This window comes from Notechis scutatus, chromosome 2, assembly GCF_049901735.1.
Source record: "Notechis scutatus isolate UNSWTSFEM ecotype Mainland chromosome 2, rNotScu1.2, whole genome shotgun sequence".
NCBI lineage: Eukaryota > Metazoa > Chordata > Lepidosauria > Squamata > Elapidae > Notechis > Notechis scutatus.
The window spans coordinates 241,265,278-241,293,229 of NC_142010.1; the positions used below are offsets into that span (position 1 = coordinate 241,265,278).

General features: G+C 38.4%; 1 protein-coding gene across 4 annotated transcripts; it reads right to left on the reverse strand.

Annotated features, from left to right (window-relative positions):
* On the reverse strand, positions 1-27,889 carry GPBP1 (GC-rich promoter binding protein 1). Of its 4 annotated transcripts, none has more exons than XM_087958393.1 (13): positions 27,775-27,889; positions 25,824-26,093; positions 24,104-24,166; positions 13,514-13,630; positions 12,221-12,344; positions 11,522-11,745; positions 10,507-10,573; positions 8,367-8,554; positions 5,799-5,936; positions 5,484-5,642; positions 3,565-3,728; positions 2,437-2,539; positions 1-859 (listed from the first exon to the last, which is right to left on the reverse strand). In XM_087958393.1, exons 4-13 carry the CDS (start codon positions 13,574-13,576, stop codon positions 704-706), a joined length of 1,386 nt encoding a protein of 461 aa, XP_087814519.1. In that variant the 5' UTR covers positions 13,577-13,630; positions 24,104-24,166; positions 25,824-26,093; positions 27,775-27,889; the 3' UTR covers positions 1-703. The 4 variants fall into 4 exon arrangements, with proteins under 4 accessions (XP_087814519.1, XP_026526291.2, XP_087814521.1 ...); XM_026670506.2 differs by having other exon boundaries at positions 25,824-26,727; XM_087958395.1 differs by lacking the exon at positions 27,775-27,889 and adding an exon at positions 27,363-27,580.
* Positions 27,890-27,952: the final 63 nt, after the last annotated feature.

Below are 27,952 nucleotides of genomic sequence, written 5' to 3' on the forward strand. Positions count from 1 at the left end.
TAATTTATCAAAATAATATTTATTTTCCCCACAAGGATCAGAACCAATTTTGTAGGATCCAGATTCCTGGGTCTTGCAGCATCCAAATAAAGCTTTTGATTTACACCACTTCCATAAAATTTGGAACTGAAGCAAGTCTTTTCATAATTACTATATAGAATAAACTGCTAGAGAATTACTGCTTTGTTTCAAGAAGTAGTACTGTAACAGTTCAGGAAATAGATGTTTTTGTGCACTCTTGTTAGAAGACATGCTTCTCAGTATACTGTCTGTGCACAAAGTGAACACTCAAAATTTCCATTGTAAAATAAATCTGCCTCAGTGAGCAGCATACTGAGTCGAGCTGCCATTTTATCCCTTACACCTGCAGTTTTAAGACAAAACTTTGCCAAATATTACATAATCTTTTTTATTATTAAATGAGAAAATCTCATTCTCTTACACTATCACATTGCTAGTCTGAGAAATGCTGCAGTGATGAAGAAAGGCAATGTGGAAAAAAGTTCTCATTTCTACAACATCCATTTACAAAGAAATTAAAAATCAGGTTCAACACAGCTCATTAGCATAACAATCTTAGGTTCCTTTATGAGGAGTCCCAAAGATCCTCCTTCTACTGGTGCATATCATTATCATAAGAGTATCGTCCTCCTTTTTCAACATTTCTTAAATTGCATGAGATGCAGTACAAATCTTCAACACTTCACGCATCATCATCTGATGTGTCACTGCTGCTTGTCTCTGTATCTTCATTCTCAAGCATTGCTCTGAAAGTGCTGTTTTTCCAGGGATTGAACTTGAAGTCACAGATGAGACCATTTTTTAGAATGCAATTTTTTCTGAGGCCATTTTTTTGCAACTGAAATAGAAAACAAACAGAATTAGCAGTCTTAAAATGATAAAGGATCTTGATTTTTGGGGTTTCAACAAAACATAGCTTTATATATATTTTAATAATACAGAAGATAGTTTCTGTTTTTACTTTTGAGCATCTGTGACTCTTTTAGACATAGACATAGAATAACAGAGTTGGAAGGGACCTTGGAGGTCATCTAGTCCAACCCCCTGCTCGAGCAGGAGAGTTTATTCCAAATATTAGCGTCTATCTAGGATTGAACTCACAGCCTCCTGATTGTGACACGTTTTTGGTTGATTATTGCACAGTAAGCCAGGATTTAGTGAGAATTTTTTCATTTAAGAGCTGAAAATAGTAATTAAATAACCTTCTAGTGTACAAAATTGAAAAAAAAAACTCCTTCAAGTAAGAAAATGATAATCACTAATCTTCTTCCAGTCTTGTAGGAAGGGCAACAGTTGAAATATGTAAGGATAACCTCAAGTTTAACGAACCAAAATGAAACCTCAGAGTGGATATAAGTTCTGACTGAGTCCCAATCAGACCAGATTTTTTTTTTTTTTTGGGGGAGGATGGGAGTAGATTGTAATTGAAGTATTTGAATACAGGTAGTCCCCGACTTAAGACTACAATTGGGACTGATATTTCTGTTGTACGTCAATGAGGTCATAAAACGAGACATTTTACTGTGGTTATTAAGTGAATCATCATTAAATGAATAACCTATAGGTAAAAAGACTTGGTTATGTTGGAGGACAGGCAGCTACACAAGCTTGCTTTGAACATGCAATGTGGCAGTAAAACTTAGATATCAGGTTTTCATTTTCATTTCTATGTTTTATCATCACAAACACAATAATCTCCATTGATATCATTAACTTAACATGTGATAGGTACTAGAGAAAGCCTAGTGAGATAAGTCAGTTAACTGCTACTAAAGTTGGGCGGGGGGGGGGGGGAATGGCAGAGCAAAAAATGGAATATTAGCCACCATACTGAATAATTGAGAGGCTCAACTACTATTTTGCATTTCAAAACAATGATTGTATTTCCTTGTAAAAGGATTGTGAACACTTAAAAAATTACTTTGCATCTTGAAAAGCCATTTAAGCCTTCTATGCATTTTAGGGGGGATCCTCAGAGTACTAAAATATTGCCCATTATTGATTTGCTGTAATATGAAACTTGGTTTCTCCCTCTCTGGTGTGAAATTGGTTTATTTAGCAATTAACTAGTATTTAAAATTAGTTATCCTGATCCACGTACCAAAACATAAGCAGGATGAGATCTAGAATCCTGGTTTATTTCAAAGAAAGGGCAAGTCAACAGCTTTCTCGGGGTTTTCTACTTGCCCACATGTTGCCAAAATGTAATTCAGCATGTTGTGTAAACCCTTCCAGAATTTCACAATGAGACATGGAAAATTTAATGGGTCAAGCTTCATTGGCTTTTGAAATCTTGAAATATTACATCAACAATAGGATACAGAAATTACTTTAGGAACAACTAGATATCCTGATCTATATACTTTGCTCTATAAAATGATTCACTCTGAACACATTTGTGCCAATTCATCTTACCTGTTCACTAATGATCTGAAATTCTCTCATTTCATCTTCAGTTAGTGGAGCACAAGTGTCATCGTTTTCACTGTCTTCCTGCCAACCCATTTCCTTTAACAACCTTTTTAAAAAGGGAGAAGGGTCAATATTCTTCATTAGATTTATGTCCTGCCTTTTTAGTAAAAAGCTCAAGGTGGCATATGTATAGGAGGCATATGAAGCCACTATAAACTCCACAATGATCCATAGACACAATTTAGTTATGTGAAAGAAGGACATTTACATCATTTATTTGCAAGACTTTTTGACTTGGAAAAAATCCTCAGAAATTCATGAACCTGTAGAAAAAGTGCATCTACCTCTCTGGCTTGATATTCCCTCCCTCGTGTTAAGTATAAGGTTCAGAAATATTTATACTTTTATAACCATTTCACCATAGGTTTTTTTTTTCAAAGTCAGATTACAGAAGGCAGGAAACCTCTCCTACTGCTCTATGAAGATTCTCAATCATGCAGGTCATGGTTTGTCCCAAAGGTGCTTTTTCAAGAGGCAACTGGACTTTCTTATTTTTTTTATTTGAAGATCTTTCGCTTTCCGCGCAAGAAGCTTCTTCAGCTCTGACTGGATGGTGGGTAATGGAAGGGGGAGGGATACGACATCATCTATCTTCAGTAGTTCCAAGAAGGCTCCATGCCCATTTGCACTATTCAGGTGACCCTGAGAACACAGATAAACCTCCAAGTGGTCTCAACTACTCTCGAAAAGAATGCAGATGACCAGCTGTCTGCAAGGAATTTAAATCCTTCCACTTTCCACCACCCAGTAAAAGCTGAAGAAGTTTCTTGGACGAAAAGTGAAACATCTTCAAAGAAAAACAAAGCCCAGTTGCCTCTTGAAAAAGCACCTTTGGACAGAATAATCCATCAGTAGATTGAACTGCATATTGGGGGTTTAGCTCAGAATTAAGAAAAATGCAGATTCCTGTTCTTATTTTGATCATATAATTTGTTTATCTTGAATTTTTTACAAAATGAAATAACCAACCAAAATAACAATTTAAAGATGAATTATTCGAATAAATGGTCCACAGATAGCTTTTTCTTCTGGCAGTGAATACAATTATTTTAATAAAACCAAAATACTTACCGATGTTCTGCCTCAAGTGAACTCGAAAGGACATCAGTCTGTGGAAATGCTGAAGACTGGATCGTTTGCTGAGGACTGTCATTTTCAAAATTCCGGTTTACGTCCCTCCCTTGGTGGCCACTGTTGCTGTTATGTAAATTAAATTCATCATCATCATCATCATCCTGTTAAAGAAGTCACATATCTGAGTAAATTCCAAAAAGAAAAAAAAAAAGATTTACAAACAGTAAGTTGTAGATAAGCTCATACATTTGGAAAATGCCAAAATTAGGAAAGGCTAAACTTTGTCCCCAGGAATGTGTAGATATTTGAAATGGACATGGGAAAGTGCTTTAGACCCAACATACGTGTCCTTGTTGTACGTTACAGCAGCATTTTAAAGAAATTGTGCCTTTTCCTGGTCTTGCACAACTGTGATCCCAGGAAAGTCTATGTTCAATAAACATTAATGAATCAGACCCATACCAAGTCAAAAGCATCTTCCCCACTTTATAGGTGAATGTAATGTATCCCTACAAAGAGCTTTCTGCCACACAATCCCGACACTGAATGTACAGCAATTATCTCATCATTTTAACTGTTTTTACATCTATATCCAAAAACTAGGTTATAGGTCATCCTTGAAAAATGAATGTAATGGAGCCTGCCCATTATGGTTGCATGTCACAACAGTTGTTAAGTGAAATAGCTGCACATAATGACCCCATTCCGTGCTCTTCCTGTTGCAAATGTTAAAACAAACAGGAGAGTTATTAAATGAAGCACAGGGTGACTCGGTGGTGGGAGAGGCCCTGAGAAGCCTGCAACAGGCCCATGCTTGCCTGTCTCAGTCCTCGCAATGCTACCCCCACCCTAAGGCATTGTGTGCTCCGCTTCTTGCTGGGGTCCCTACAGTCCTTCAGCTTCCTTTCCCACCCAGCAAGCAAAGGGAGATCAGGGCAAACAGAGTTTGGAAACTCTGGCAAGGAAGAGGACATCCCATCCAAGGACTTGTAGGATTCAAATGTGCTTAGGGCACAGCAGTACACAACTTACTTTTCTGTTTTTTCAGCTGTTAAGGGGAGCAACTAGGCCCCGAAAGGATCAGTTTCTTACACAGTCAGCCTCCTGGCAAATTCCTCCTATTTTGCAACAGGTTCAATTCTGGTGATACTGCAGAGTTTTTAAAGGAAACTCTATTTTCTAAGGAGGCTCTATAAAGTACATGAGCAAATGGAGCCTCCTTTTTTTTAAAAAAAAAAAACTGTACAGTATCGCAAATATATGATGTAGGATCAGCAACATAGCAAGCACGTGTGCTAACCTATTTGCGTTTATTTTTCCATTTTTCTCTCTTTAGCTCTTTACATTTTTCATTGCTTTTATGTACAAAAGAACTCTGAACACATAAGCTTTCTTAGAAGTATGCTTATCAGCACAGAAAAAAGGACAAAACTAAGCAGTACTACTGCTTGTTTTCCCAACCCTTATGAATACTCACAACATGCTGTCAAAACTCAGGGGTCCCTGAGCTAAAGGCTAGAATTTAACTGATTTAATAAAATCACATATATTCTGCTAATTAACATACCCATTATTATATAAATCCTATGCATATTTATTCAGAAGTCTCACTAAGTTCAACTGGACTCACTACCACAAAGATGTGCAATGGACTATAACAATCAATTAATTACTGATATTATGCACACATTATCTTTTTATTCCCTAACATTTAACTGGGTTATTTTTTAACTGATGCTATTCTCTTTGGTTTATATTCTGGTTTAACATTTTATTATGCGAAAAAGCAATTTCATTATGCTTTTTTATTATGTGCTTATCGCGTAATAAACACTGTTAGGCACCTAAGTTCCTTAGCAATGACAAAAAAATAAGTACTGGATAAACAAACATATTCCCTGCACAACTTGCTGTACCTTCTCTTGATCAACACAGTTTTCATCATGTTCTTCTACTGGATCCCGTTTTAACATCTTCAAAAATTCACTCTTCTTATCAGAGCGTGTTCGTGTTAATTTGGTTAAACGAGGCTGACCAAGTTTATCAACTGGAGATAAGGAATTTGACCGATTGCACTAAAGAGAAGAAGAAATGTAATGAGTGGCAAAAAAAGTTCTTGTTCTTGTTTAATCAACGGCATTTTAGGTAGCATAGATTCAGATTCATGTTTCAGATCTTCCATTTAATTTTTCAAAATTGTCATGGAGACATATTTTGACAAAAAAAAGTACCTCTTTCACTGACTTTTGTGATCCAACAGGCTTGGCAGTAGTTTTTAAAGCACTAAAATTTCCACTACCATATGCAGAGTCATGAGGAAATGAAGGCCCAGTTTTGTTCTCTTTTGTTTGGCTTTTCCACTGTGTGATCTAAACATATCAAAATAGAATATTTTTGTGCTCAGGTTGATAAAACAACTTAAACTATCCAATAATAACTTGTCCTTTATGTTTATTTACATTATAATATACTTGTATTTTAAAACAGCAAAGACGAGGGAAAGTCCCTATACTGAGGAAGAAATAAAAGAAAAAGACAGCAATGAATTGCAGACATCCCTGTAATATGCACAATTGAGTAAAATTAAGTTGATAAATACAAGCAATTTCATATTACAGTACTTACAAAGTTAAGATAAAAATTGCAAGAAAAGTCCCTAAGATATCCACTTTTCAAACTTACCGTATATACTCGAGTATAAGTCGACCCGAATATAAGCCGAGGCACCTAATTTTACACAAAAAAACTGGGAAAACTTATTGACTTGAGTATAAGCCGAGGGTGGGAAATGCAGCAGCTACTGGTAAATTTCAAAAATAAAAATAATTAATTAATTAATAAGCGCTTTTTGCCTTTCCCTTCCCGGCTGGGGCTGTTGGGAGTCGCTGCCGCCGGCGCGGCCCCAGTCCCGCCGCCTCGGGAAGGGAAAGGCAAAGCGCTTTTTGCCTTTCCCTTCCCGGCTGGGGCTGTTGGGAATCGCTGCCGCCGGCGCAGCCTGTCCCGCCGCCGGGCACCCTTGGAGAAGGTCCCGCGTTCGCCTGTCTGCCCGCGGATGTCAGCGGAGCAGCCGCTGCTACGGGAACAGTTTACTGCCATCGCCCCTCAAAAGGGGGCAACCGGACAGGGAATCCGAGGGCAGCGCTCGTTGCGTGCCGGAGGCGACAAGCCCCGCCGGGTGGACGTGTTTGCCCAGAGACCCCGGACGAAGCAGCGGCAAAGCTCCGCTGACATCCGCGGGCAGACAGACGAACGCGGGACCTTCTCCTCCAAGGGCGCCCGGCGCGCTTTCTACCCACCCCCGGCCCGTCTCTTTCAAGCGGCGGCGACTGCGGGCGGGGGTCGTCCTGCGGGGACACCGGTGGGTGCGGAAAGAGGGGCGGGCGGGAGAAGCTCCTCTCCCTGCCCCGCCCGGGGGTCTTCCCCTTCTCCCGGTACAGGGAGCTCCGCGGCGCTGGCCGGGCGCCAAAGACGACGCTCGGGGCTCGGTCGGAACCGTCCGGCGCGCCCGATCCGATGCTAGCGCAGCGGCTGCGCGCAGCTTCGGCTCCAGCGGAGGCCTTCCAAGCCGTGGCCTTTCCCTTCCCGAGGTGACGCGGGACTGGGGCGCACCGGCGGCAGCGACTCCCAACAGCCCCAGCCAGGAAGGGAAAGGCAAAGGCGCTTTGCCTTTCCCTTCCCGGCGGCGGGACTGGGGCGCCCGGCGGCAGCGACTCCCAACAGCCCCAGCCGGAAGGGAAAGGCAAAAGCGCTTTGCCTTTCCCTTCCCGAGGCGGCGGGACTGGGGCCGCGCCGCGGCAGCGACTCCCAACAGCCCCAGCCGGGAAGGGAAAGGCAAAAGCGCTTTGCCTTTCCCTTCCCGAGGCGGCGGGACTGGGGCCGCTCCGGCGGCAGCGACTCCACACCATTTTTTTTTTCAGAGGAGAATCTGACTCAAGTATAAGCCGAGGGGGATTTTTTCAGCACAAAAAATGGGCTGAAAAACTCGGCTTATACTCGAGTATATACGGTACTTATACTTTTCAATAGAAAGGTATCCCCCAGGCTCACCCATACTGTTTGTGAAGTATGTATGTCTTCTTACATTCACTGGGAAAACAGTGGATGTGCAAAAGTAGAAATGACTGCAGATGCCTCTCAACTTATATCCAGCTGCCTAGCAAATGTTCGAAGTTACAACAGATCCCGAAAATGGGATCTATGATCCAGATTTGAAAGTTACAGCATTCACCTTTCCCCCTTGGTCACATGACTGCATTTTGGGCATTCAGCTATTGGCCTGCATTTATAGCTATTTGCGGTGCCCCACAAACATGGGACATGGCCTTTACTTCCTTTACTTGATTACTATCAAGACCTATGACCAAAACTATGGGCTCAATTACGATCCTAAGTCAAAGACTAACCATACAGTACCACAGATGGAGAAGCAGAGATGCCTTTGAGCCTGAGCATCACAATTTAGCCATCGCATGAGAGCGCAGGGGGACATTTGCCTGGTGAACCAAATGCATTTTGCAATATTTAAACAGGGCTTCTTCTCTCCCTCTCTTATCCATCTGTTATTGTTCCATCCAGATTTATTATCCACATTTCCTTTCTAGCAGAACCTCTGTTTCTCCACCACCATTCTGCCCCACTCTCATTCTTTACTTTTCATGCAAGGGAGAGTGGTTTTCAGGTATGAGAATGAACCCCCTCTTCTCTGTGATAAAATTGATAGCTCTAGTTTAAAAAAGTGGAGAAGATGTACTTTTATCTGCTTTTTATTTTCATTTACGTACAATATTTTCACATCTTACCTTTGCTGGTGGAATAACAGGTTTAGGAACTAAACCTTTATAGACATTCAGGCCAGTTCCATTCCCAACCAATTGTGATGAATGAATATTTCCTCCCACAGGGAATCCAGATATCTGCAAATCTTTTGTATTGCCTTTTTTAATAATCAGCATTCGTGGAGATCTAGATTTAGGATTTAGAGGGTATTCTACAAAGACACAAAAGAATAAATGTCATGCTAGATCATGGCTACATTTAAATCAGAAATACAGTAATCCTCATGTACAGGTAGTCCTCAACATGCAATCACAATTGAGAAAAAAAATGTCATTGCTAAGCAAGAGAGTTAAGTCAAGTTTTGCCCCATTTTATCTTTCCTGCCACGGCTGTTAAGTGAATCATGCAGTTGTTAAGTGAATCTGGCTTCCCCATTAATTTTGCTTGTCAGAAGGTTGCAAAACTTGATTGCATGACCCCGGGATACTGCAACCGTCATAAATATATGCCAGCTGCCAAGCATCTTAACTTTGATTGCGTGACCATGGGGATATTGTAATGGTTTTAAGTGTGAAAAATGGTCATATGTCACTTTTTTCAGTAACTTTGCACAGTCACTAAATGAATGGTTGTAGAGGACTATTTGTATACAGTTGTTGAAATGCTTTAGATAAGGCATTCACTGATACTCGTGATACATTGTTTAGACTTAGACACAGCAAGAGCTGTGTCTAAAAACACAGTACATAATAATTCTCCTCCAATTATTGAGCCCCAACAGATCAGGAACCAAAATGTTTACTCAGAAACAAAAAGATCATGATAATCTTGGAAACTAATGTATGCAGAAATATTCAAAAGAAAAATAATAATATCCAAATCATTAATGAGAATTAGCATGGAGAGCAGCCCTGCAACACAAACTGAAAGCGATGCAAAATAAACTAAGGAAGAACAGTTATTGAGACAAAAAAAGTATAAGCCCCAAATGGATTTAATTTTTAAAGACCCCGAAGAACATTCTCAAGGGCTCCCAAGCACTAAGGAAAAAGCCTGGAAATCCTAAGATATACCGTGTTTCTCCAACACTACGGCCTCCACCAATAGGAAGGCCCAGCATGATTTCTAGGCATGAGGTCAAATTAAGCCCCGCACCAAAATTTAGGCCTATTTAATCCATGCGTTTCCCCATTTCTCACATTGTTCGTTAGAACTACACAAGGTGAAGAGAAATGGGGGGGAAGGGCGGGGTGGGGGGGAAGAAAACTTGCCTTTAGGAGTGCCCTGCAGGTAGCCTAGGTTAGAATACCCCGATAGCTGATAGAAGCTCCCCGAAGGAAGAGTCCCCAGCCACTTCAGGGCGTGGCATGGCTGCCCGTGTCCCCTCGCCTTTAGGCAGTCTCTTTCAGGCGATGGAAGCTCCCCAAGTGCAGTCACCAGCCAATTCGATCGGCCAATAGAAACGGTCTCGCGGCGAGGGAGTGTGTGTGCGCTCGCCCGAGGCTGCTTCTACTGGCCGATAGGAGTGGCTGGTGACTGCACTTGGGGAGCTTCTATCGCCCGAGACTGCCTAATGGCGAGGGAACATGGGCAACCACGCCTCGCCCCAAATCGGCTGGGGACTCTGCCTTCGGGGAGCTTTCGTTGGCCAAAGCGGCCTCGCAGCGAGGGGAGTGTGCGTGTGCGCTCACCCCGAGGCCGCTTCTACCGGCCGATCGGAGTGGCTGGTGACTGCACTTGGGGAGCTTCCATTGTCCGAAAGAGACTGCCTCAAGGTGAGGGGACACAGGCAGCCATGCCACGCCCCGAAGCAGCTAGGGACTCTGCCTTCAAGGGAGCTTTCATCGGCCGATAGAAGCAGCCTCGCAGTGAGGGGAGTGCATATGGCCCGCTCTAGGTGGGGGAGGAAATTAAGTCACCTCCGAAAAAGGCCTAGCCATTTTTTCAGGGGTCAAAAAAAAAAATAAGGCCCGGCCTTATTTTGTGAGAAACACGGTATATGCATACATACATATCTACCACAGTACAATGATATGTTTACTTTAAACATAACGCAGTACTGCAATCCCAAATCCCAAGTTACAAATATTACTGCAGATGCACTTGCTGAAAAATTAATTAATACAATTGTATAATATAAAATAATAAACCTAATGTTCTTACCCCAAACACCTTCAGCTAATGATTTGTTCTGGTTTGGTTCCCTCTCATGTTCAGGATTCAGGGATGGCTAAAACAACAAATCCACAGCTTGATTAGTTTAAATTCCATTAGAAACTGTCTTGGAGTTGAATTCTCATTTTCTTGGTTGCAAAAAGCATTATCAAAGAACTCTTGAATCAGTAAGAGGAGACAGTGAAATTGGTAAACCATACTAGTCAGATGGAAAGTATAATCATAGCGAAGCTATAATCTAAATGGTTTATATTGGCCTGAAAGATAAACATCAAACATGAGCACAGGATGGGATTACCACACTGAATTTAGTAACTTAATAACATTTGGTCTATTAACATTTGCATCATTAGTGGTAACCATTGGGGAGTATTTCCTTGAGAATGAGGTTGGACAACAAAACACAACTTCCAAGGTTATTTTTTGGAATTCTCTTAAAATAAAGACAGCTTGCATTTAAGAAAAGGCAGCAACATCAAGAACAGTTTTCTTTAAAAAAAAAAAAAACAGGAAGGAAGGAACGTTGGGTGTTTCTGAACTTGCAGGTTGAATCCTGAAAGTCCTTGGGCAAGGAAGAAACCTGGAGGATAGCAAACTCCAGCTGGCCTGTTCTCCCTTTGCTTACAGTATGGGAAAAAAATGCAGGCTTGCAAGCCCCAGTTGATTCATCCCAGCTACATCTGCCTGATCTCTCTTGGGTGACTGAGTAGCTGCAGGGACCTTGCAGAGTGGAATTTGGGGGTGGGGGTTAAGCATTGCAGCATTCCTGCAGTCAGTCATAAGAGTAAATGCCTACGGAGGTGCTACAGCAACTTAACTTTGAAACCATATTGTAAGCAGCTTTTGGGGAGTCTGTCATAAAACTGAATGGTCACTAAGTGACCTGTCATAAGTCAAGGACTACCTGTAATATCTTCCCAATATCAAAAACCAACAGTAGTTCCATGAAATGTTCTGAATAGTTTCCTTCTGGAAGTACCTGAACGCACTATGATAAACTTACAAAATCTTCAGCTTCAAATTGTTTGGGTTCTTCCTTGCGTGTCTTTTTCAGAGTCTCACATTCAGATGCTTTGTTTTCCTGTGATCCTTGGCTTTTTCCAGACTGAAAGCTCCTGGTGCGAGCACGTGAACCTCCATTATGATATCCTGCTCTATAGTTTGAGTTTTCTGTTCCATTTCTGCCTTGTGAACGCCAACCATTTCTTTCTTTTCTTCCTGAATGCCCTTGAATAAGATTTAAAAGATTAAAATCAAAATTACATACCATGTCGCACAAAGTTTATTATAGGAATATGTACGTGGAACATGTTAATTGAACATTTTAAGCTAGTTCAGTTTAATAACTGATTCTATTTAACATGTATGAAGAGTCTTTGCACAATATACATCTCCCCAATGACATGTAAGGTTCCAGAAAGAACAAGAAACAGTGAAGACATTTATACAACTATAATATAATAAGCATAATGTATCTAGTGATTTTAACATGTTGCAGAGAACTCAGAAATATGCTAACAATACTTTTTATTTTTATTCTATCTATAAATTAAAACGTACATACCAATTTTTTTAGAATCTGTATAATCCCATTGTAATTGGAAATATATGATTTACAAAGGAAATCTACTTAAATTTTGATTCTATGTAAATAATAAAATACTTTGATGCCTTATTCAAAGACAAAAAAGTACAAACAAACCTCCATTTGAATGGCCACAACTAGGATCCAATCCATCAGAAGAGTTATGCCGTCTACGATTAACTTCATAACGATTTTCTGTCCATGAAAAGGTGCTGGAATGTTTCTCAAAATTCAGTGATGACTAAAGATGAAAACAAAAATTATATGCTGTTTGAATCAGAAGTACAAACTAATTAACAAACTATTATGTAAATTTGCAGAGGACTATAATCTTGTTTCAATACCCAACTACTACACCCTAATGCAATCTCATCCTTAACGTTTAAACATTCTCACATGAAAGAAGAAAAAGCTATACTATATATACTACATCCATTCAAATATTCAGAATAACCAAGCTGAAAGGGAGGTCTTCTAGTGTTGAGCATGCATTCTGAAACCTATACAGAAAACTAACCCAATCATCATTCTTCAATTTTTCTGCTTAAATCCTTTGTACAATGTTTAATAATAGCCAAGGATGTGATATTATTCAAATTTGCTAACAGTGTTAATACTACATACAATCTATCTTTTGAGCACATGATGGAGCTAGCGTTCTATTATTCTCAATACTGCAAAGAAAGTTGCTACTAGTTTTATTGATTTATTACATTTCAAACTGCAGATCTCCAGACTACTGTGAGGTGGAAAAAACTTGATGCTTGGAAGTACACATGTATTCTATTTTGTTAATAAAATCAAGATAGAATTTTACTTCAAAAAGTGAACTGCATTCATAAAATTAAAAATCAAAGTACAATGTAAATTGTCTTTCAACTTATTTCCATTTTGCTTCTTATATTCCTCCATACCCAGTGAAATTTTGCAGTGAAAGAAATAACATTTTTGTTTTCCAGTTATAAGAAATATTAATAATAAATATGAAGCATTTATTTCAGTTATAATAAGAATACAGTTCACCACAAAAGTGATGCTAAGAAGCCAAATTCAAAATAGTAGTTAAAATAGATTGTTATTAAAAAATAAGAATTGAAGTCTAGGTTCCTATTTTGAAATGTATATCAAATAACAGAAAAAAGTAAGGATAAATATTTGAAAAAAACACTGAAACATTTTAATTGCAGTTTTATGCTGTTTATCTTAGGGGACTTTAAAGAAAATTACAATGGGCAGAATTCCTACATTGCACCAAATATCTGGGTTAAAAATTCCTTCTTTATCCAGCCCCTCAATATTTCCTTGAAATCCTGTTCTAGATGGCTGTAGCGCCTACCGTTGCAAGGTAAACTAAAGAAAGGGAAAGGGAAAATTTCCTACATTAGTAATTTAATAAATAGCACAAATAACCTTTGATGATGGTGGTGGAGTAGGAAAATTAAGCCAGGCTGGAGCAAAGTCATGCTGCGCCATTTAGGTCCAGTCTTCCAATCAGTGAAACAAGGCTTCAACACCTCATGACAATACCTGTCAAACAAATGTCGTACATTTTTAAGTATGAATACTTTAATCCTGGGCCAATTAATAGCTTTTTTAAAAAAACTAGAAATACAACTAAAGTATACAAATATATAATACACTTTGTATAGCATATTTAGAAAAGAATGTTAAATGGACAACAGAAATCTCATATTTTTAACAAAGAATTTTAAGTGTCAACAATTTTAATACTGACATTTATCAAAATTCACATTTTATCTAATTAGAAGATATATATTAGCATCCTAAGATGATGTTTGAAAGTGAAAAATGTTTCCTGTACAAATGCTTTAATCAGAACCTCCCGCTATGCAAATGGAAGAACGTCTTCCATTCATACTGAAGTTCTCAATACAATTATTTGCACTTCTTCTAGGTAAGTATCACCAAATAAAATGAGACATATTTTGACTCAACATGTAGCGACCACAGTATTAATTGCATAACCGGTGATGAAATGAGCAGCAAATAACTTTAATAAATAAATAAAACAAGGCTATTCACAATTAATAAAATAAATACAAGGTAATCCTGGCACTATAAATTGGGCGAGTAAAACACAAAAATATCCATCATGAACTCCTGCAGGAAAGGTGAGATATAAACTTAACAAAAAGTAATAATCAAACCACTTCTATATTTTTAACAAGAGAAATATATGCCCACAGATACTAGGGGTTGAAATCAACTCAACAGAGACTTTACCTTAACTTGGGCATAAGGAAAGGTTCAAAATTCTGATCACAGAAGAAATAAAAATAATGCCATACGGTAAATGCATCACTGATTTTGGTCCCCCACTTTGGAGCATTTTAAAAAATCAGCTCAAAAATCAAGGCAAAACAAACTGCAACTTGTGAATTGGAGAAGAAAGTTGGAAGCATATTTGTTTGTGTGTGCTTGCCCTGTTCCTTCTTTCCCTTTCTGATAGGGACCTAAGCAAATTTCTTAGCAATTCCTAATTGGATGACATACCAACTCCACAACTAGGTCGGGGGTTCAAATTTCTTAACAACCGGTTCTGTGGTCATGTGACTGGGTGGGCATGGCTTGTGTGTAAATATTATATTTATGTAAATATTGATATATTTTTTTATAAAAAAGAGCAACTTTTACCCAAAAGCAGGCAAAGCAGGCAGGCAGATTGAGTTGCTCACAGAATTACAGATTCACTTAGAGATCTATCTATCTGCAATCAGCTACCTGAGTCTGTCACATAAAATTTGCTAGCAAGCAAACTCACAAAATTAACTCACCATGTATGTAAATATTGAATTTTTTATTTTTTTAAAAAGGTAATAATGGTGCCATGGAAATGTTTTACAAAAGAGATCCCCTTCTTGCTATTATTCTGTTAACTGCTGGGATGTCTAGAAGACATTTCTAAAAAAGACTTAGAGAAAGTTGTAAAATAAAACCTCAGGTAGTGGAGAAAGGTAGTTTTAGCTATCAGAAACGTTAGCTTCATCGGATGAATTTAAATCAACATTCCCATCATTATTATCTCCTATATTTCTTGAAGAGGTAAACTCAAGTGTTAAATCAAAGCCAAATAATTAATAATTTTATTTTTACAATACCATGTGTTTGGGAAATATACATTATTTTCATTATTATTTTCCCCTTTTTTAGATAATGAAGTTTCTTCCAATATTTTCTGATATAGTTTCCTACAACTTGCAAAAAGTTTCTGAGATTAAAGGAATATAGAAAAGTGTATAACTGATTATTTTGCTTTTGCTTTTTTCTTATTGTCCATATTGTACCCAAGACTTTTAAAAAACATTACCTTGTGCACTCCATTAAACTTATCTTAACCAGGTCAAACATACCAAGCTCTTTCAACCATGCCCCAATAAAGCCACCTCTAGTTTCTCCCCATCTTTATTATCAATCTTGTTACTATACATATTGGCACAAAAATTCTCACACACTTCTGTTAAGAGTTCCTTCAAAAGATACTACCAAGATGTATTTCATGAGTCAGAGTTTTACCATTATTATACTTTATTACATATAAGTGACTATTAACAGCATTTAATTTAAAATTTAATTAAATCAAATTTTATATTTGCAATTTGCAATATAGCTACCAGTGCATTAATCAAAGACCAATCCTGGCCCTCTGATTATAAAAAAAATGATCTACATGGTTATGAAGAGCAAAATAAACAATTATTTTTCTAAAAATATAGATGCTAAAATTGAACTGGAATATAAATACTATGTTCTATGGACTCTGTTCTAGTTGTGTTAAAACTGCAAATATATGTTTAGCTTTTGACCTACCTTAATGTTAACGAATTAACTGCAGTATGAATAGAATTATTAAAATTATTAAAAACCAAATAAAACATAAGCAACCATTAACCAATATATTACTGTGTTTCTTTTCATCAATGACTGACAGGACAAGTTTCTTACAAATGCCAAATGGGTGAGGGGCTCTTCCACAAGGGAAAGTGCCCCAACACAGATGCCTGTTTCCTGGGTCCCATCAAATGGCACTGCTTGATGAAAAGGACTCAGAGCAGAGAATACCAAGGATCCCAGAATTAACTATAAATAGTAAAGTGCAAATAATTAAATAAAAATCTAAACTGTCATGATGATTACAGTTTTGCAATATACCTTTAATTATGTATTAATTATAAAAATCACTTTTAAAAACTAGGAGTCACTATTAAGCTTTAAGCAAAGAATATATATTAGGAACCATGGTAAATGCAATATACATTATTGATGAAAATTGTAAATAAGTTGATTCAATACTAAGAATCTATTCAAATTAGAATATTCCATGTAGTTAAAATAAAGACCTCATATATAGAAAAAGTGAAAGTCTATATTAAATCCAGAAATCAGAACTGAATTACGCATTAAATTTACTTTTAAGTTACAGTTATTCTGGACATCAAAACATATTCTCACAATTTGGTAAACTGGTCTTCCAAGAAAGGAATTGAACCACCTTTCTGTTAAGAAGCATACTATATCCTTAACATTCACAGCTTAAAGTTAACTCTCTATACTCTGAAGACCATGTGGTTTAGTAATATTTAATACAATGTAATTAAAACATTGGAGTTTGAACTGAGAATTCAACATTAAAATTTTGTTACATTATAGTATGGAATTGGTGAGTTTTACAATATTGCTACAAAATATGAAGAGAAAATGAGCATGCCTAAGCCAAATACCACCATTCATCATATTAAAAGCCACTAAGAAACCAAAGAGACTAGTACTGAGCTACACAGCCATCCCAAGGCCTTTAGAAGTTATCTGCAAGGGAATCAATGCTGTCTCCATACTAGGTCCTTGCCTGAATCATGAACGAAAAGGGTCTGCACAATCTGTATCCTTCAGAGCTCTTGGAAGTTGCAGCCTGACCACCTCTTTTATAGCCTTCCTTAAAAAGCAAAGGTTGGAAACTGGATGCAAATTGTCCAGTTACTTGCCAGGTTGAGCAATGGTTTTTTGAGAAGATTGACCCTTCATATAAGGATTATCTATAACCATTATCTCAGTCCAACTACACTCACTTCCACATTTCACTATGGCCTTGATGAATTAGTAGGAACATCAATGTAACAAACATAACTAGCACACAATTCTGAGAACTCTGGCTACTTCTTCAGACAGACTTCAGACGGACTCAAAACCTCCCCAGACAGATAGTACTTTAGTCAACTTAGGATCTGTACACCCAGATCCATTTAAAGCAGATCCAAGCACCATATTTGCTAAATACTGCTCAAAGTAGACCTGCAAATGTCTTCTGGACTCTCTTCCCCAAGAGCAGTGTTTCGCAACCAGACTGGCAGAGGCAGCAGCAACAGCAGGGAGAAGGGATAGTTTCGTGTGCATGCACCACTTTTACAAATCATGTATGTGCTCACCCACCATTTCCAGATCTGGGCCTTGGACCAGAGATTGGAGACCCCTGCCCAAGAGGATCTAGGTCAACCTAAGCAGGCCACTGGCAGTGATCAGAAAAATAACATTTTGTTACTATTAACACCACAAGGTAATCCTAATAAAGACTTTACCTGTATTCAGTCAGATTTGTTCTTTGCTTTCCACCAGGCACCTCTTGGCACCTCTTCTCTCACTTCATGTCCAGACTCCTCTTAAAAATCAGGAGGTACTCCAAGGTCAATACTGATAGTCCTTCACTTACAACCATTCGTTTAGTGAGCATTCAAAGTTACAATAGCACTGAAGAAAATAATTTATTTTTCCATACTTACATCCGTTGCAGCATCCCCATGGTCACATGATCAAAATTCAGGCACTGGGCAACTGGCATGTATTTATGACAGTTGCACCATCCCTTGGTCATGTGATCACCATTTGTAACCTTCCCAGTTGGCTTCCAACAAGCAAAGTTAATGGGAGAAAGTTGGATTCACTTAACTGTGTGATTCATTTAACAACTATGGCAAAAAAGTCACAAAAAAGGGCAGAACTCACTTAACAATTGCCTTGCTCAGCAAAAAAAAAAAATTTGGCCTCAATTTCGGTCATATGTTGAGGATTACGTGTATACAGGAAGGGATGCAAAGATGCAATCTGATCTGAGACTATAGTTGTCTTCACATACCAAACAGCAGCTAAAGCCTCAGATAAATTGTTTATCAAAACCTCCAGAAGTTCCTAGTGTTCCCTCCAAAATCCAGTATGATCAATAACATGCTTGAGATAGACAAATCAAATCCAGCTATCCTGTAGTAAGGAGCAATCACTGAAAATTTCTAAGTGTTTACAGAATTACCAGATCATGAGGGAGGGATAACATGCTTTATCCACATCATGCATGGTCACTGTGACACCTGAAACCTGGCTGAGCTATGTCCAAAGGGGGAACCTCTTTTCCATATCAGCCATGCTTTAGTTATACACACCAGGGCAGCTCTCTGTTTCATTATTAACTCCTACATGAGGTGAACTTTAATACAAACCAGCCAGGCATTAAACAGCAAGACACAAGCCTGGGCCACAGGTGGTCTCATGACCAGATATTGGGTAGAATCCAGGAGGCTGGAACACAAATCAATTTAAGACACCAACACTGCCTTCCCTGAAAGTGGCCCACCTTCCATCTCCCAATGTATTTTCCTCTCTGATTTATCACTAGGATGTTACTACCCACACTTTCCTGCCAAAGTAAGCCAGCGTCTTCCTAGCCAAGGCATTCCTCTCCCAGATACAGATGGCATATTTACATAATAATTGGACAGACTAGTTTCACAGCCACTCCTGCAAAGCACTCAGCAGGAGTGGCTGCTCCTCTCATACAGTTCACCAGCCTTTGGGATTAAAAAAAAACCTATCAGTTTGATGCAGTAATTATGGTGATTATTTATTTATTCATTCATTCATTGCATCCTTCTTTTTCACAAATGACTCAAGGCAGAAAACATATCCAACACACCTTTCTCCTATTTTCTCCACAACAAACCTGTGAGGTGGATTGGGCTAAGAGAGTGACTGGGCCAAAGTCACCCAACTGACTAAGTTAGGACTAAAATTAACTTTCTCGCCTGCTGTCTTAACCACTAGACCAAATTACCTCATTAAAGAAGACCAATAAGATCCATTCAAGTTAAATTCAGCACAAAAACTCATTTTGTATAACTTTAAGTTATTATATCTATTGTAAATCACCATATTCTTGTGATATAAAATTGAAGAAAGGCACAATGCCTTGTACAATCTAAAAAAAACTATGTCTAGATGAATTATTCCTGATAAATCCGTGCTGAATCCTAACAGTCAACATACTATTTTCTTAAAGCTTGCAGAAATAAGATTCTTGCAGCCATTATATCATAACAGTTTGCCTCATGAAGGCCCAGGCTGGGCAAACTTTCAGATGGGTGGAAGAAAGTGGCAGAGGTCATCTGGGAGCAGCAAGGCCAGCAATGGAGCATATGGGGAAGAGGTAAGTCGGTAAGAGGAGCTGAAGCGCCCCTTTAAGTGCAATTGGGAGCACTCAAATGTTGATTGTATGACTGTGGGAGTGTTGCAACAATCATAACTTCATAAACCAGGCATAGCTACCATTTGTGCAGCACTACTGGTCGCTGAATGAACTATTGTTAACCAAGAACTATCTGTATACTGCTTGCTGTCCAAGAATATTTATTATTATTTAATTATTGGAACAACCCTCCAAAAGATAACCAAATCTTCACGCTCCAGAAAAATAATCCAAACATTTTGGTGCTTCCAACAATAGTATGTGCACATCGCTAAGATAAAGGTTTCCCTGTCAGTTGTGACCAACTCTAGGGCATGTGCTCATCTCCATTTCTTGGCTCCTTTCCGTGGTCATGTGGCCAGCATGGGTTACCTTCCTACCAAAAGTTGTATCTATTAATGTACTTGCATTTGCAGGATTTGGAACTGTTAGGTGAGGCAAGTAACAGAACTCATGCTGTTGCGCAGAGCTTGAGTCTCAAACCCAGGTTGTCAGCTCTCCAGCTAACAAGCTCAGCATCCTTAACCACACAGCCATCACGGTTAAATAATATACATTACTAGGTGTTATTTAATACACATTCTACAGAAAGTAAGTTGAGCATTAAAAGTACATTTAAATTAGGGGTGTCAAACTCACAACAACCCATTGTTATCACATGACATATTGCAACTATTCCCCCTTCACTAAACCAGGGGTGGGCATGGCCAGTGCATGACACATCCAGCCCGCAGGCTGCGAGTTTGACACCCCTGATTTAAACAAATGTACTATATTTGTTGTACTATATACACGTCTCAAATATCATAGGTTGCTAACTCAGGGAACTGACAATATAGTATGGTACCACTCATGACCTGAATGGGCAGAACAGGGAGAAAAGGGCAGTGAGGAATAACAATAATTCAATGATAACCTTTAAATTCATTATAAAACCTCACATCATTCATATATCTCATAGTTTACCCCACTAGACTGTTGTTTGTGTGTCTATTTTAAAGACTCTATGAAGTTGAACTGATGATCTGTCATTCTATTCAAATCTATCAGGTTCTTTACCTGTAACCTAAAATGAACTTTTTTTATAAACCGTTTCTTTTTAATGGGAAATTAATGAAACAAAACCCAAATAATTACAAAATTATTGAAAACACAGTTTATCGCAGGCTACCAACACTCCATGCATTCTTAGTTTCAACAGTAATCATCCACTGTCACACAAAAAGAGTTGCATCAGAACATTATATAGTATGGTGAAAACCCACTGTAGTACCCAGCAAGCTACACAACTGGAGAGAAAGTATCTATCTACATGGATAATTCAGGCAGAATGGGTACCCACAAGCATTTATTACAAGATGCCTGCGCAACACGCAAGGAAGAGAAATGAAGACCACCAACTATATGACACATCCTGACATACATCAAAATCATTTAGGAAGCCGTGCAATACAGCTTCCGACATCTACAAGTGGGCATTGCACATCATCCAGAGGCTACCATACAAGGCAAATCATGCACTGCAAAGATCGCTTGGAGGTGGAAGATACTTCTAATGTAATCTCCCGGATCCCTTGCATGAATTGCCCCTTTGACCTCCAGATTGCAAGAATACAAGTGAGCAGTCAGGTGAGAAGGCCCAAAGTCATTGGTAGTCTCTCATTGCAATGAATAAAGACATGCATTCAATTTAGCAGCTACTAAAGTTGTTGGCCATGCAGCTAAAAAGACGGCCAGGGAAATGATTGAAACCTGAGAAACGGGGCCCCTTGCCAGTCAACAGAAGTGATTTACTATCAGCTTATCAGGTATTTAGGAGCCTGATGACTTGGAAGCACAAAGAAGAAACAGCCAATCACCGGACATCAACACAATACGACAGCTCCACATAAATATGATGCAAACCCAAAGCACGCATTCTGGTAGACAGAAGTTCCCCTGATGATAGGTTCCAGCACAACTCCAAAAGCTCGGAAGATTAAACCTCTGATCCCTGATCAACCCAGGTTGGAACATGCAATTATTGCCCAGATGTTGACCAGAGCAACCTAATTGTCATATTTATTTCATTTTTTCACAATTAACAACTACCCATATCAAAGTAATATTTATTTCACTCATTAAGGATTAGGTAAGGTTTTATTACTGGTATTTTGTTTATCAATTTACAACTGTGCATATATACAAAATAACCCCACAGGTGGCAAATAAATTTAATTAATAAATAACACACACACCAAAAACATGTTTTATCACCTAAGTAAAAGCACACAGTATCTATCTTGTGGCAGCCAAGTCTTGCACTTAACAGAACTTGAAAAAACAAAGGGTTTAATGCAGATTTCCTCCACCCATTTCCTAAATTGGAGGATTTGTTAATCCTAAAACTAACTACATGAAGACTATCTAGGGATTATATTTGCATTATTTCAGTATTTTACTTCATAATTTAAAATAAACCGTTTTTGGCAATTGTGCTAAAGAATATAAGTCACAAAAACCGTGCTTCATACAGCCAGGGGACAATTTTTCCTCTTCATTAACTTAGCTATTGAATAATCTCATAAATGCAGATTGTCACTCAGAAATACAAAAACACTCCATCTGTTGAAATCGGTTTATTCTTACTGCTGTTTAAAAAAATAAAAGAATCTTATGTCTAATTAGTCTTTCTCAATCCAACCCCCACTCCTACACATACAAAACCTCCTTTAAAAGTTGCTATATTGCCTACAGACAAACTTCAATAGAGACATAACTCACCTAAAAACCCAACAACAAAGTAGTAACAATCTACTTTGGGGCAAGCAGCTCAAGTTGAAATCCTTCCTAAGCAATTAAGCTTAGTATATAAAACTTAAAATAAAACATGTTTCCTACTCTATTAACAGAGCACTGATTCTCTGAAGAATTCTGGAGAAAATATAGAATAGAAATGTCATAAAAATATTAAATATTGGATTTTTGATGTTTTTATGCCTTTTGAAAGTATTTATCTTAATAATCTTCACAGCCATTTTAGAAAAAACGATGAGACTTATCCCTAACACTGCAGATGGGATGGCAGTACTGATACCTCACCTAAGGCTATACAATGAATTCATAAAGAAGAAAGGATTTGGTCTGGAAAATGTGTACATAAAGAATCTTTTTAATGGAATTAAAAGTTACTGTATTTGCAACTGACAAGAACTGCAACTCATTTCTACCATTTTTCTACTCTTAATTGCAACAGCATATATATCTGAAAAAATAGTGTTCTCACACTCTCTTACCCTCTACTTCTTGCTTCAGCTACCACAAAACTTTATAAACATGAATCCTAACAGAACTAAACGAAAAAGACCCTGATAAGATTTTGTATAAATTTGTATACATTTTTCTTTACATTTGCTTAAATTCTGAGACAGATACAGGAGGTCCTCATTTATCAAACACTCACTCAGCAACCATTCAAACCTACAATGGCGCACAACCAATGATAGTTAAAACCATTTCTTGTATTGTCATTGCACGTAGTCATGTGAATATGATTTGCAATCTTCCCAGCTGGCTTCCCACAAGCAAAAAAGTTGCAAGTCACAATTTATGACTGCATTGCTTAATGGCAGTTTCTGGTCCCAATTAACATTAAGCAAGCACTGTCTGCAATTAATAAGATAGCATGCCACAAATTTTACATACAAATATTTCAGTTCTAGAACAATGAAAAAATGGAACTTGGAAATACCACAATTTGTCATAATGCTATGACAAATATTTTTCCTCTGAATGCCCCACTAAGAATTTGATCTTTTTTTTTAAATTAAAAATATGCAGTTTCAAATTTTGAGATGCATTTTCAAATGGGCATTGAGATATACAATGTGCAAAGGGATATACATATATTTTTGGATCATGGCCCCAAATATACTTGGTTAATTTATTAAGTTGCACATAAAACTATATGCATGCCCTTTTCTTCTAATTAAAACTAAGGTCACTTGGTCCTTTAAGTCAATCTTTCTGCAACACCCCAGCAGCTAGATTTTCTAGATTGCACAGCTATCTAAAGTATTTAATGACTCTGGGAAAAGATACAGCTGCTTTAAATGTTTCAGAGCATTACATATAATATTCTAAATAATAAATATCCCAAACCAAAGATCCACAAATTAGATTGCCTATTTGTCAGGAAGTAGAAATATAGGGAAAGGAATGCTTTGAGCAATACAGATACATGAAAATAGAAAACTGTAAAAAAGAAATTCCAACTTAAATTCCCATTTATCTTTTAATGTAAAAAATGTTATGTACTCACTAAACAAAATTATTTGGTTTAATATCTGATTTAAGGTTTTAAAGTAATTAAATTGGTAACTATATTATTTAAAACTACTGTTTAAATAGCCCAAAGTATGTTTTATTTATTAAGTATATGTAATTTATAATGAGAAACTGGAAAAACCATACAAACTGCAATAAATGGTACTTACTTCTGAATTAGATTGCTTTATCCATCTTATATGAGGTAGTACTGGATTCTGTTGAAAATAAACCTGCAAAATTTAAAAACATTGAAGCATTAGACAATCATGTGCTCTCTCTCTTAATTAAACGCATACCGTGTTTCTCATATAATAAGGCCGGGTCTTATTTTTTTTTGAGCCCGAAAAATGGCTAGGCTGTCTTTTCGGGGTGACTTAATTCCCCCCTTGCATCTTTGGATGGGCGGGTGGCGATGGCTTGGATGTTGACCTCGGCGTTGGTGGGGCACTTCGTATCGGGTCAACGCAGGCAGCACCATATCCAGGTGTGCAACAAAAGTACTTCCTAATGGCAAGCCCCCCCACCATTCCCCCATTTCACATGTTTTAATATAGGCCTTAATTTGGGGGAGGGGCTTAATTTCATTTCATGCCTATAAAACATGCTGGGACTTCCTATTGGGGGAGGCCGTATTGTTGGAGAAACAGGGTAGCTTTTTTGTTAAATAAAAATACAAACCAAATACAAATGTATCAATCACTATTAATCAGCTCTCAGCAATATCTAATTAATATACAGAACTTCTGAAAGCCCAGTTAAAATCTAAGAAAAAATCTATTTCTAATTAGAACCAATTCTAATTCTATTTTGTACAACAAGATTCCACACCTTGCCTTTGGTCCTTTGCAATACCAATTATTAACCTTAATGCCAGATTCTGGAAACCATCACTAATATAATCCAGATTGGGAAGAGGCTATGAAATACTAACATTATGGAGGGAACCAAGTTTCTGCATGTTGGCTCAGTAATGCTATTTAAAGTAGGTAGCAAAAAAAGGTTTTAATAGCAAATCTTTGTTGACTAAAGTTTTATGACTCATACAACATGCTAGAAAATATTGTAATGCAATGCAACAAATATTAGATAATCTATAAACAAGATGGTTCTTTTCTATGAGTTTACAGCTGTTCAGCAACTATGTCCTGAATGCTTATTCAGACACATGTTCATATATAATCATGAACATCCTCTCAAGATTCCAGATCTCTACAAGATTTTCTACAGTTCAGACATGCATCTAGATTGATGTTTTCTACAGTAGATCAAGTGCAATGGCAAAAGCTGTTATAGCAGCAGAAAACTTCCTAACAATTGCTTCAGTTTTTCAGATTAATAAAAATTGTTTCTGTGCTATTACTATTATATCCCAGTGACGGTCTAGGCAGACACAAAGCTTAGGAATATAACTTCCTTAACAGCCACATTTAATTGAGGTTTTTTTTAAAAAGTTGCACTCTTTCAAATATCCAGTTTCAATGTCAATAACTTGCTTTATTAAACCTGTTTCTCAGGTTAGACATTATAGGACACTATAATATGCTTTAATATGCCACAATATAAATGCATGTATAAGGAAAAGTTGGAAACAGGGAACAGAAAGCAGTAAAAACTGTTTCCTATTTGAAAAAAGTTGGCAAAGATCAGAACATGCGAATATGAACACCTTAATTCTGAACACCAACATTATTTAAATTTAAAACATAAGAAATTCAACTTAAATTCAGTATGATTTCAAACATTTATGCATTAATCAAGCTGCATATTTAAATATTCAATTTAATATCAAATATTACTATTCCTCCAACTAAGAAAAGTTGCTGTAGTAGCACAAGCAAGCAACCTCAATGCTCTTAAGTCTACAAAAATTAGTATTTGGATACTTACAAAATCCAAGAGTACTGCAGAGATTGGCATCGACTTCCCACAATTTGTTTTCCAGTTTTGCTTCCCTTGAAATATCCTGAGCTCCCTAATGAAACTACATCTGTAGCAAACAGCTGACTCTCCAAAATCAGCTACCCATTGTTCACATATAAGGACTCTGCCAAGTTATTTCTTGAAGCAAACAAGTCTGATTTCAGTGATTTGTTTTCTGAAACAAAGTTTTCTTCACTTTCCTATTCCATGTATTTTGCACGATAATGAGCATCAGCTCTATAAAAAAATAAATACCCTTTTTAAAACATAAAGAACAGAACAAATTCCACATCCAAAATGAGGTGCATTTCTAAGAGTTAATTCAGGCATGAGCACAGCAGCTATCTCAATATTTCCATAATGCTTCTTTATATAAAAAGCAAATGCAAATGAAAAATAAAGTCCATTGCCTTCATAAAGGAAATAGGGTCCACTGCAAGCAGCAATATTAATCCTCCTAAAAATTTAGATAGGAGTTACCATCAACTACAACTAAAAAAAAAAAGAATTAAAAGCTAATATAATTTCTAAATATAATTGGCAAAATAAGTCAATCTCAATATTTCCTGAATTCAGTGAACTGAAAAATAAGAGTTTTGAAAGAAATATGCAGAGCCTAAGAAGTTTATATAATTATCCATTCCATAGGGACAAAAAATTAATCCAAGGCGTCTTCAACCAAAAGGGGAAAAATTTTCAAAAGTTCATAAGCTTTAAATTCTGAAGATTTCAGAAAAACACGAAGTGGAAAGTGACCGAACAGATCGACTCCATGGTGGAAAAAATATTGTCCTTTTCAATTGAAAAAGCTTTTCCTCATTTAATCGGAGGCAATGAAAAATAACCTCGACGTTCAAAACTAGAGAATTACCTAAAATGGAAGAGGCACAAGAAAGAGACAAAACACGCCGTAAGTCAGGTTTCTTTTCTAAATAACATCGAGAAGTGAGGCGTTATTAAAATACATCCAAACAAATTCCCTTCCCTCCCCCACCGCGAACAAGACAGGTCTACTTTAGGGCACATGAAGACGGATCCATGCGTGCCGGATTCAGCAGCCAAGGAGGTTTGGGGGAAGGATCTTCCCCACACGGTGAGAGTCGTGGCTACAAACGCAGCAGCAGCAGCACCACGGGAGGAAGGCCACGGGAGAACCGGAAGGACGAGGCTTTGGATCCAAGTTCTTTTACCCAATAAAGTACAGAACCGGAGCGAACAATAGCAAGATATCGGGCAGGGGGTGGGGGAGATGCGCGCTTGCCCGAGACCCTTCCTGCGCTCGCTTACTTTTCGTGTGAAAAGTCCAAAAAGACTCGGGTTGCAACTCCACGAAGCAAACGAAAGTTAAAATGCCGGACAGAAGAAACGTCGGGGAAAACCCGGGGCCCACCCGCTTTCGCTTGCTGGACCCCAGGAGAGAGCGCAGTTTCCCTCCTCTTCCTTCGCCCCCCCCCAAAAAAAAAATTGGACACCGGTAAAGTAGGGCACAAGTCCTTGTTTCCTCACCTGGCTCCCTAAAAATTTACGCGGAAGAGGAATTGCTGGCCCTTTTCTCCGCCAGCCCTTTTCGGACGTTCGTTTCGAACGAGGCTAAGGCCAAAGAGAGCCGCGCCTCGGGTTCAGAGGGCCCCGGAAGGAAGAGGAAGGGGGCGAAAAAGGCCAAACGTTCCGGCTTCGGGCGGGCGGAGAGGGAGCCTTCGGGACGGCAACGGCTCCCCAGGGGAAAGGCTCTGGCCTCCCCGGTGGACTTTGACCCAGCTCTACGCCCCCGCCTTCCCTGGGGACGTGCCTTCCTTCCCTTCACCGCTTTCCAGAGCCGCCGCCCCCCCCCCCTCCCCGACGCAAACATCATTTCAACGCTACTTTTTCCCTCGGCCTGCCGAGCAAGGAGAGAGGTAGACGCGCGGCTCCCACCTACCGGCAAAGTTCCCAGACAAAACGGGACCCCCGAATTTGAAAGCGCCTTTTGCCGCCGCTTCTTCTCGCCCGCCGCGCGCACAGCTCTCCTCGCACCAGTCAGTCCATCCCAAAATGGCGCCGCTCCGAGCCGCAGCAAAGCGATGGCCTGCGCTGAAACCTCGCGAGAGTTTCAGTAC

Excerpts from the sequence above, each read along its gene's own strand:
- GPBP1 (XM_087958393.1), bottom strand. The coding sequence starts at position 13,576 with ATGGCGCAGCATGACTTTGCTCCAGCCTGGCTTAATTTTCCTACTCCA. Across the intron at positions 11,746-12,220 it reads TTGTGGCCATTCAAATGGAG|GGCATTCAGGAAGAAAAGAA; the intron begins GTTTGTTTGTAC and ends ATCTTATTCAAG. Across the intron at positions 8,555-10,506 it reads ATTAGCTGAAGGTGTTTGGG|AATACCCTCTAAATCCTAAA; the intron begins GTAAGAACATTA and ends GTGTCTTTGTAG.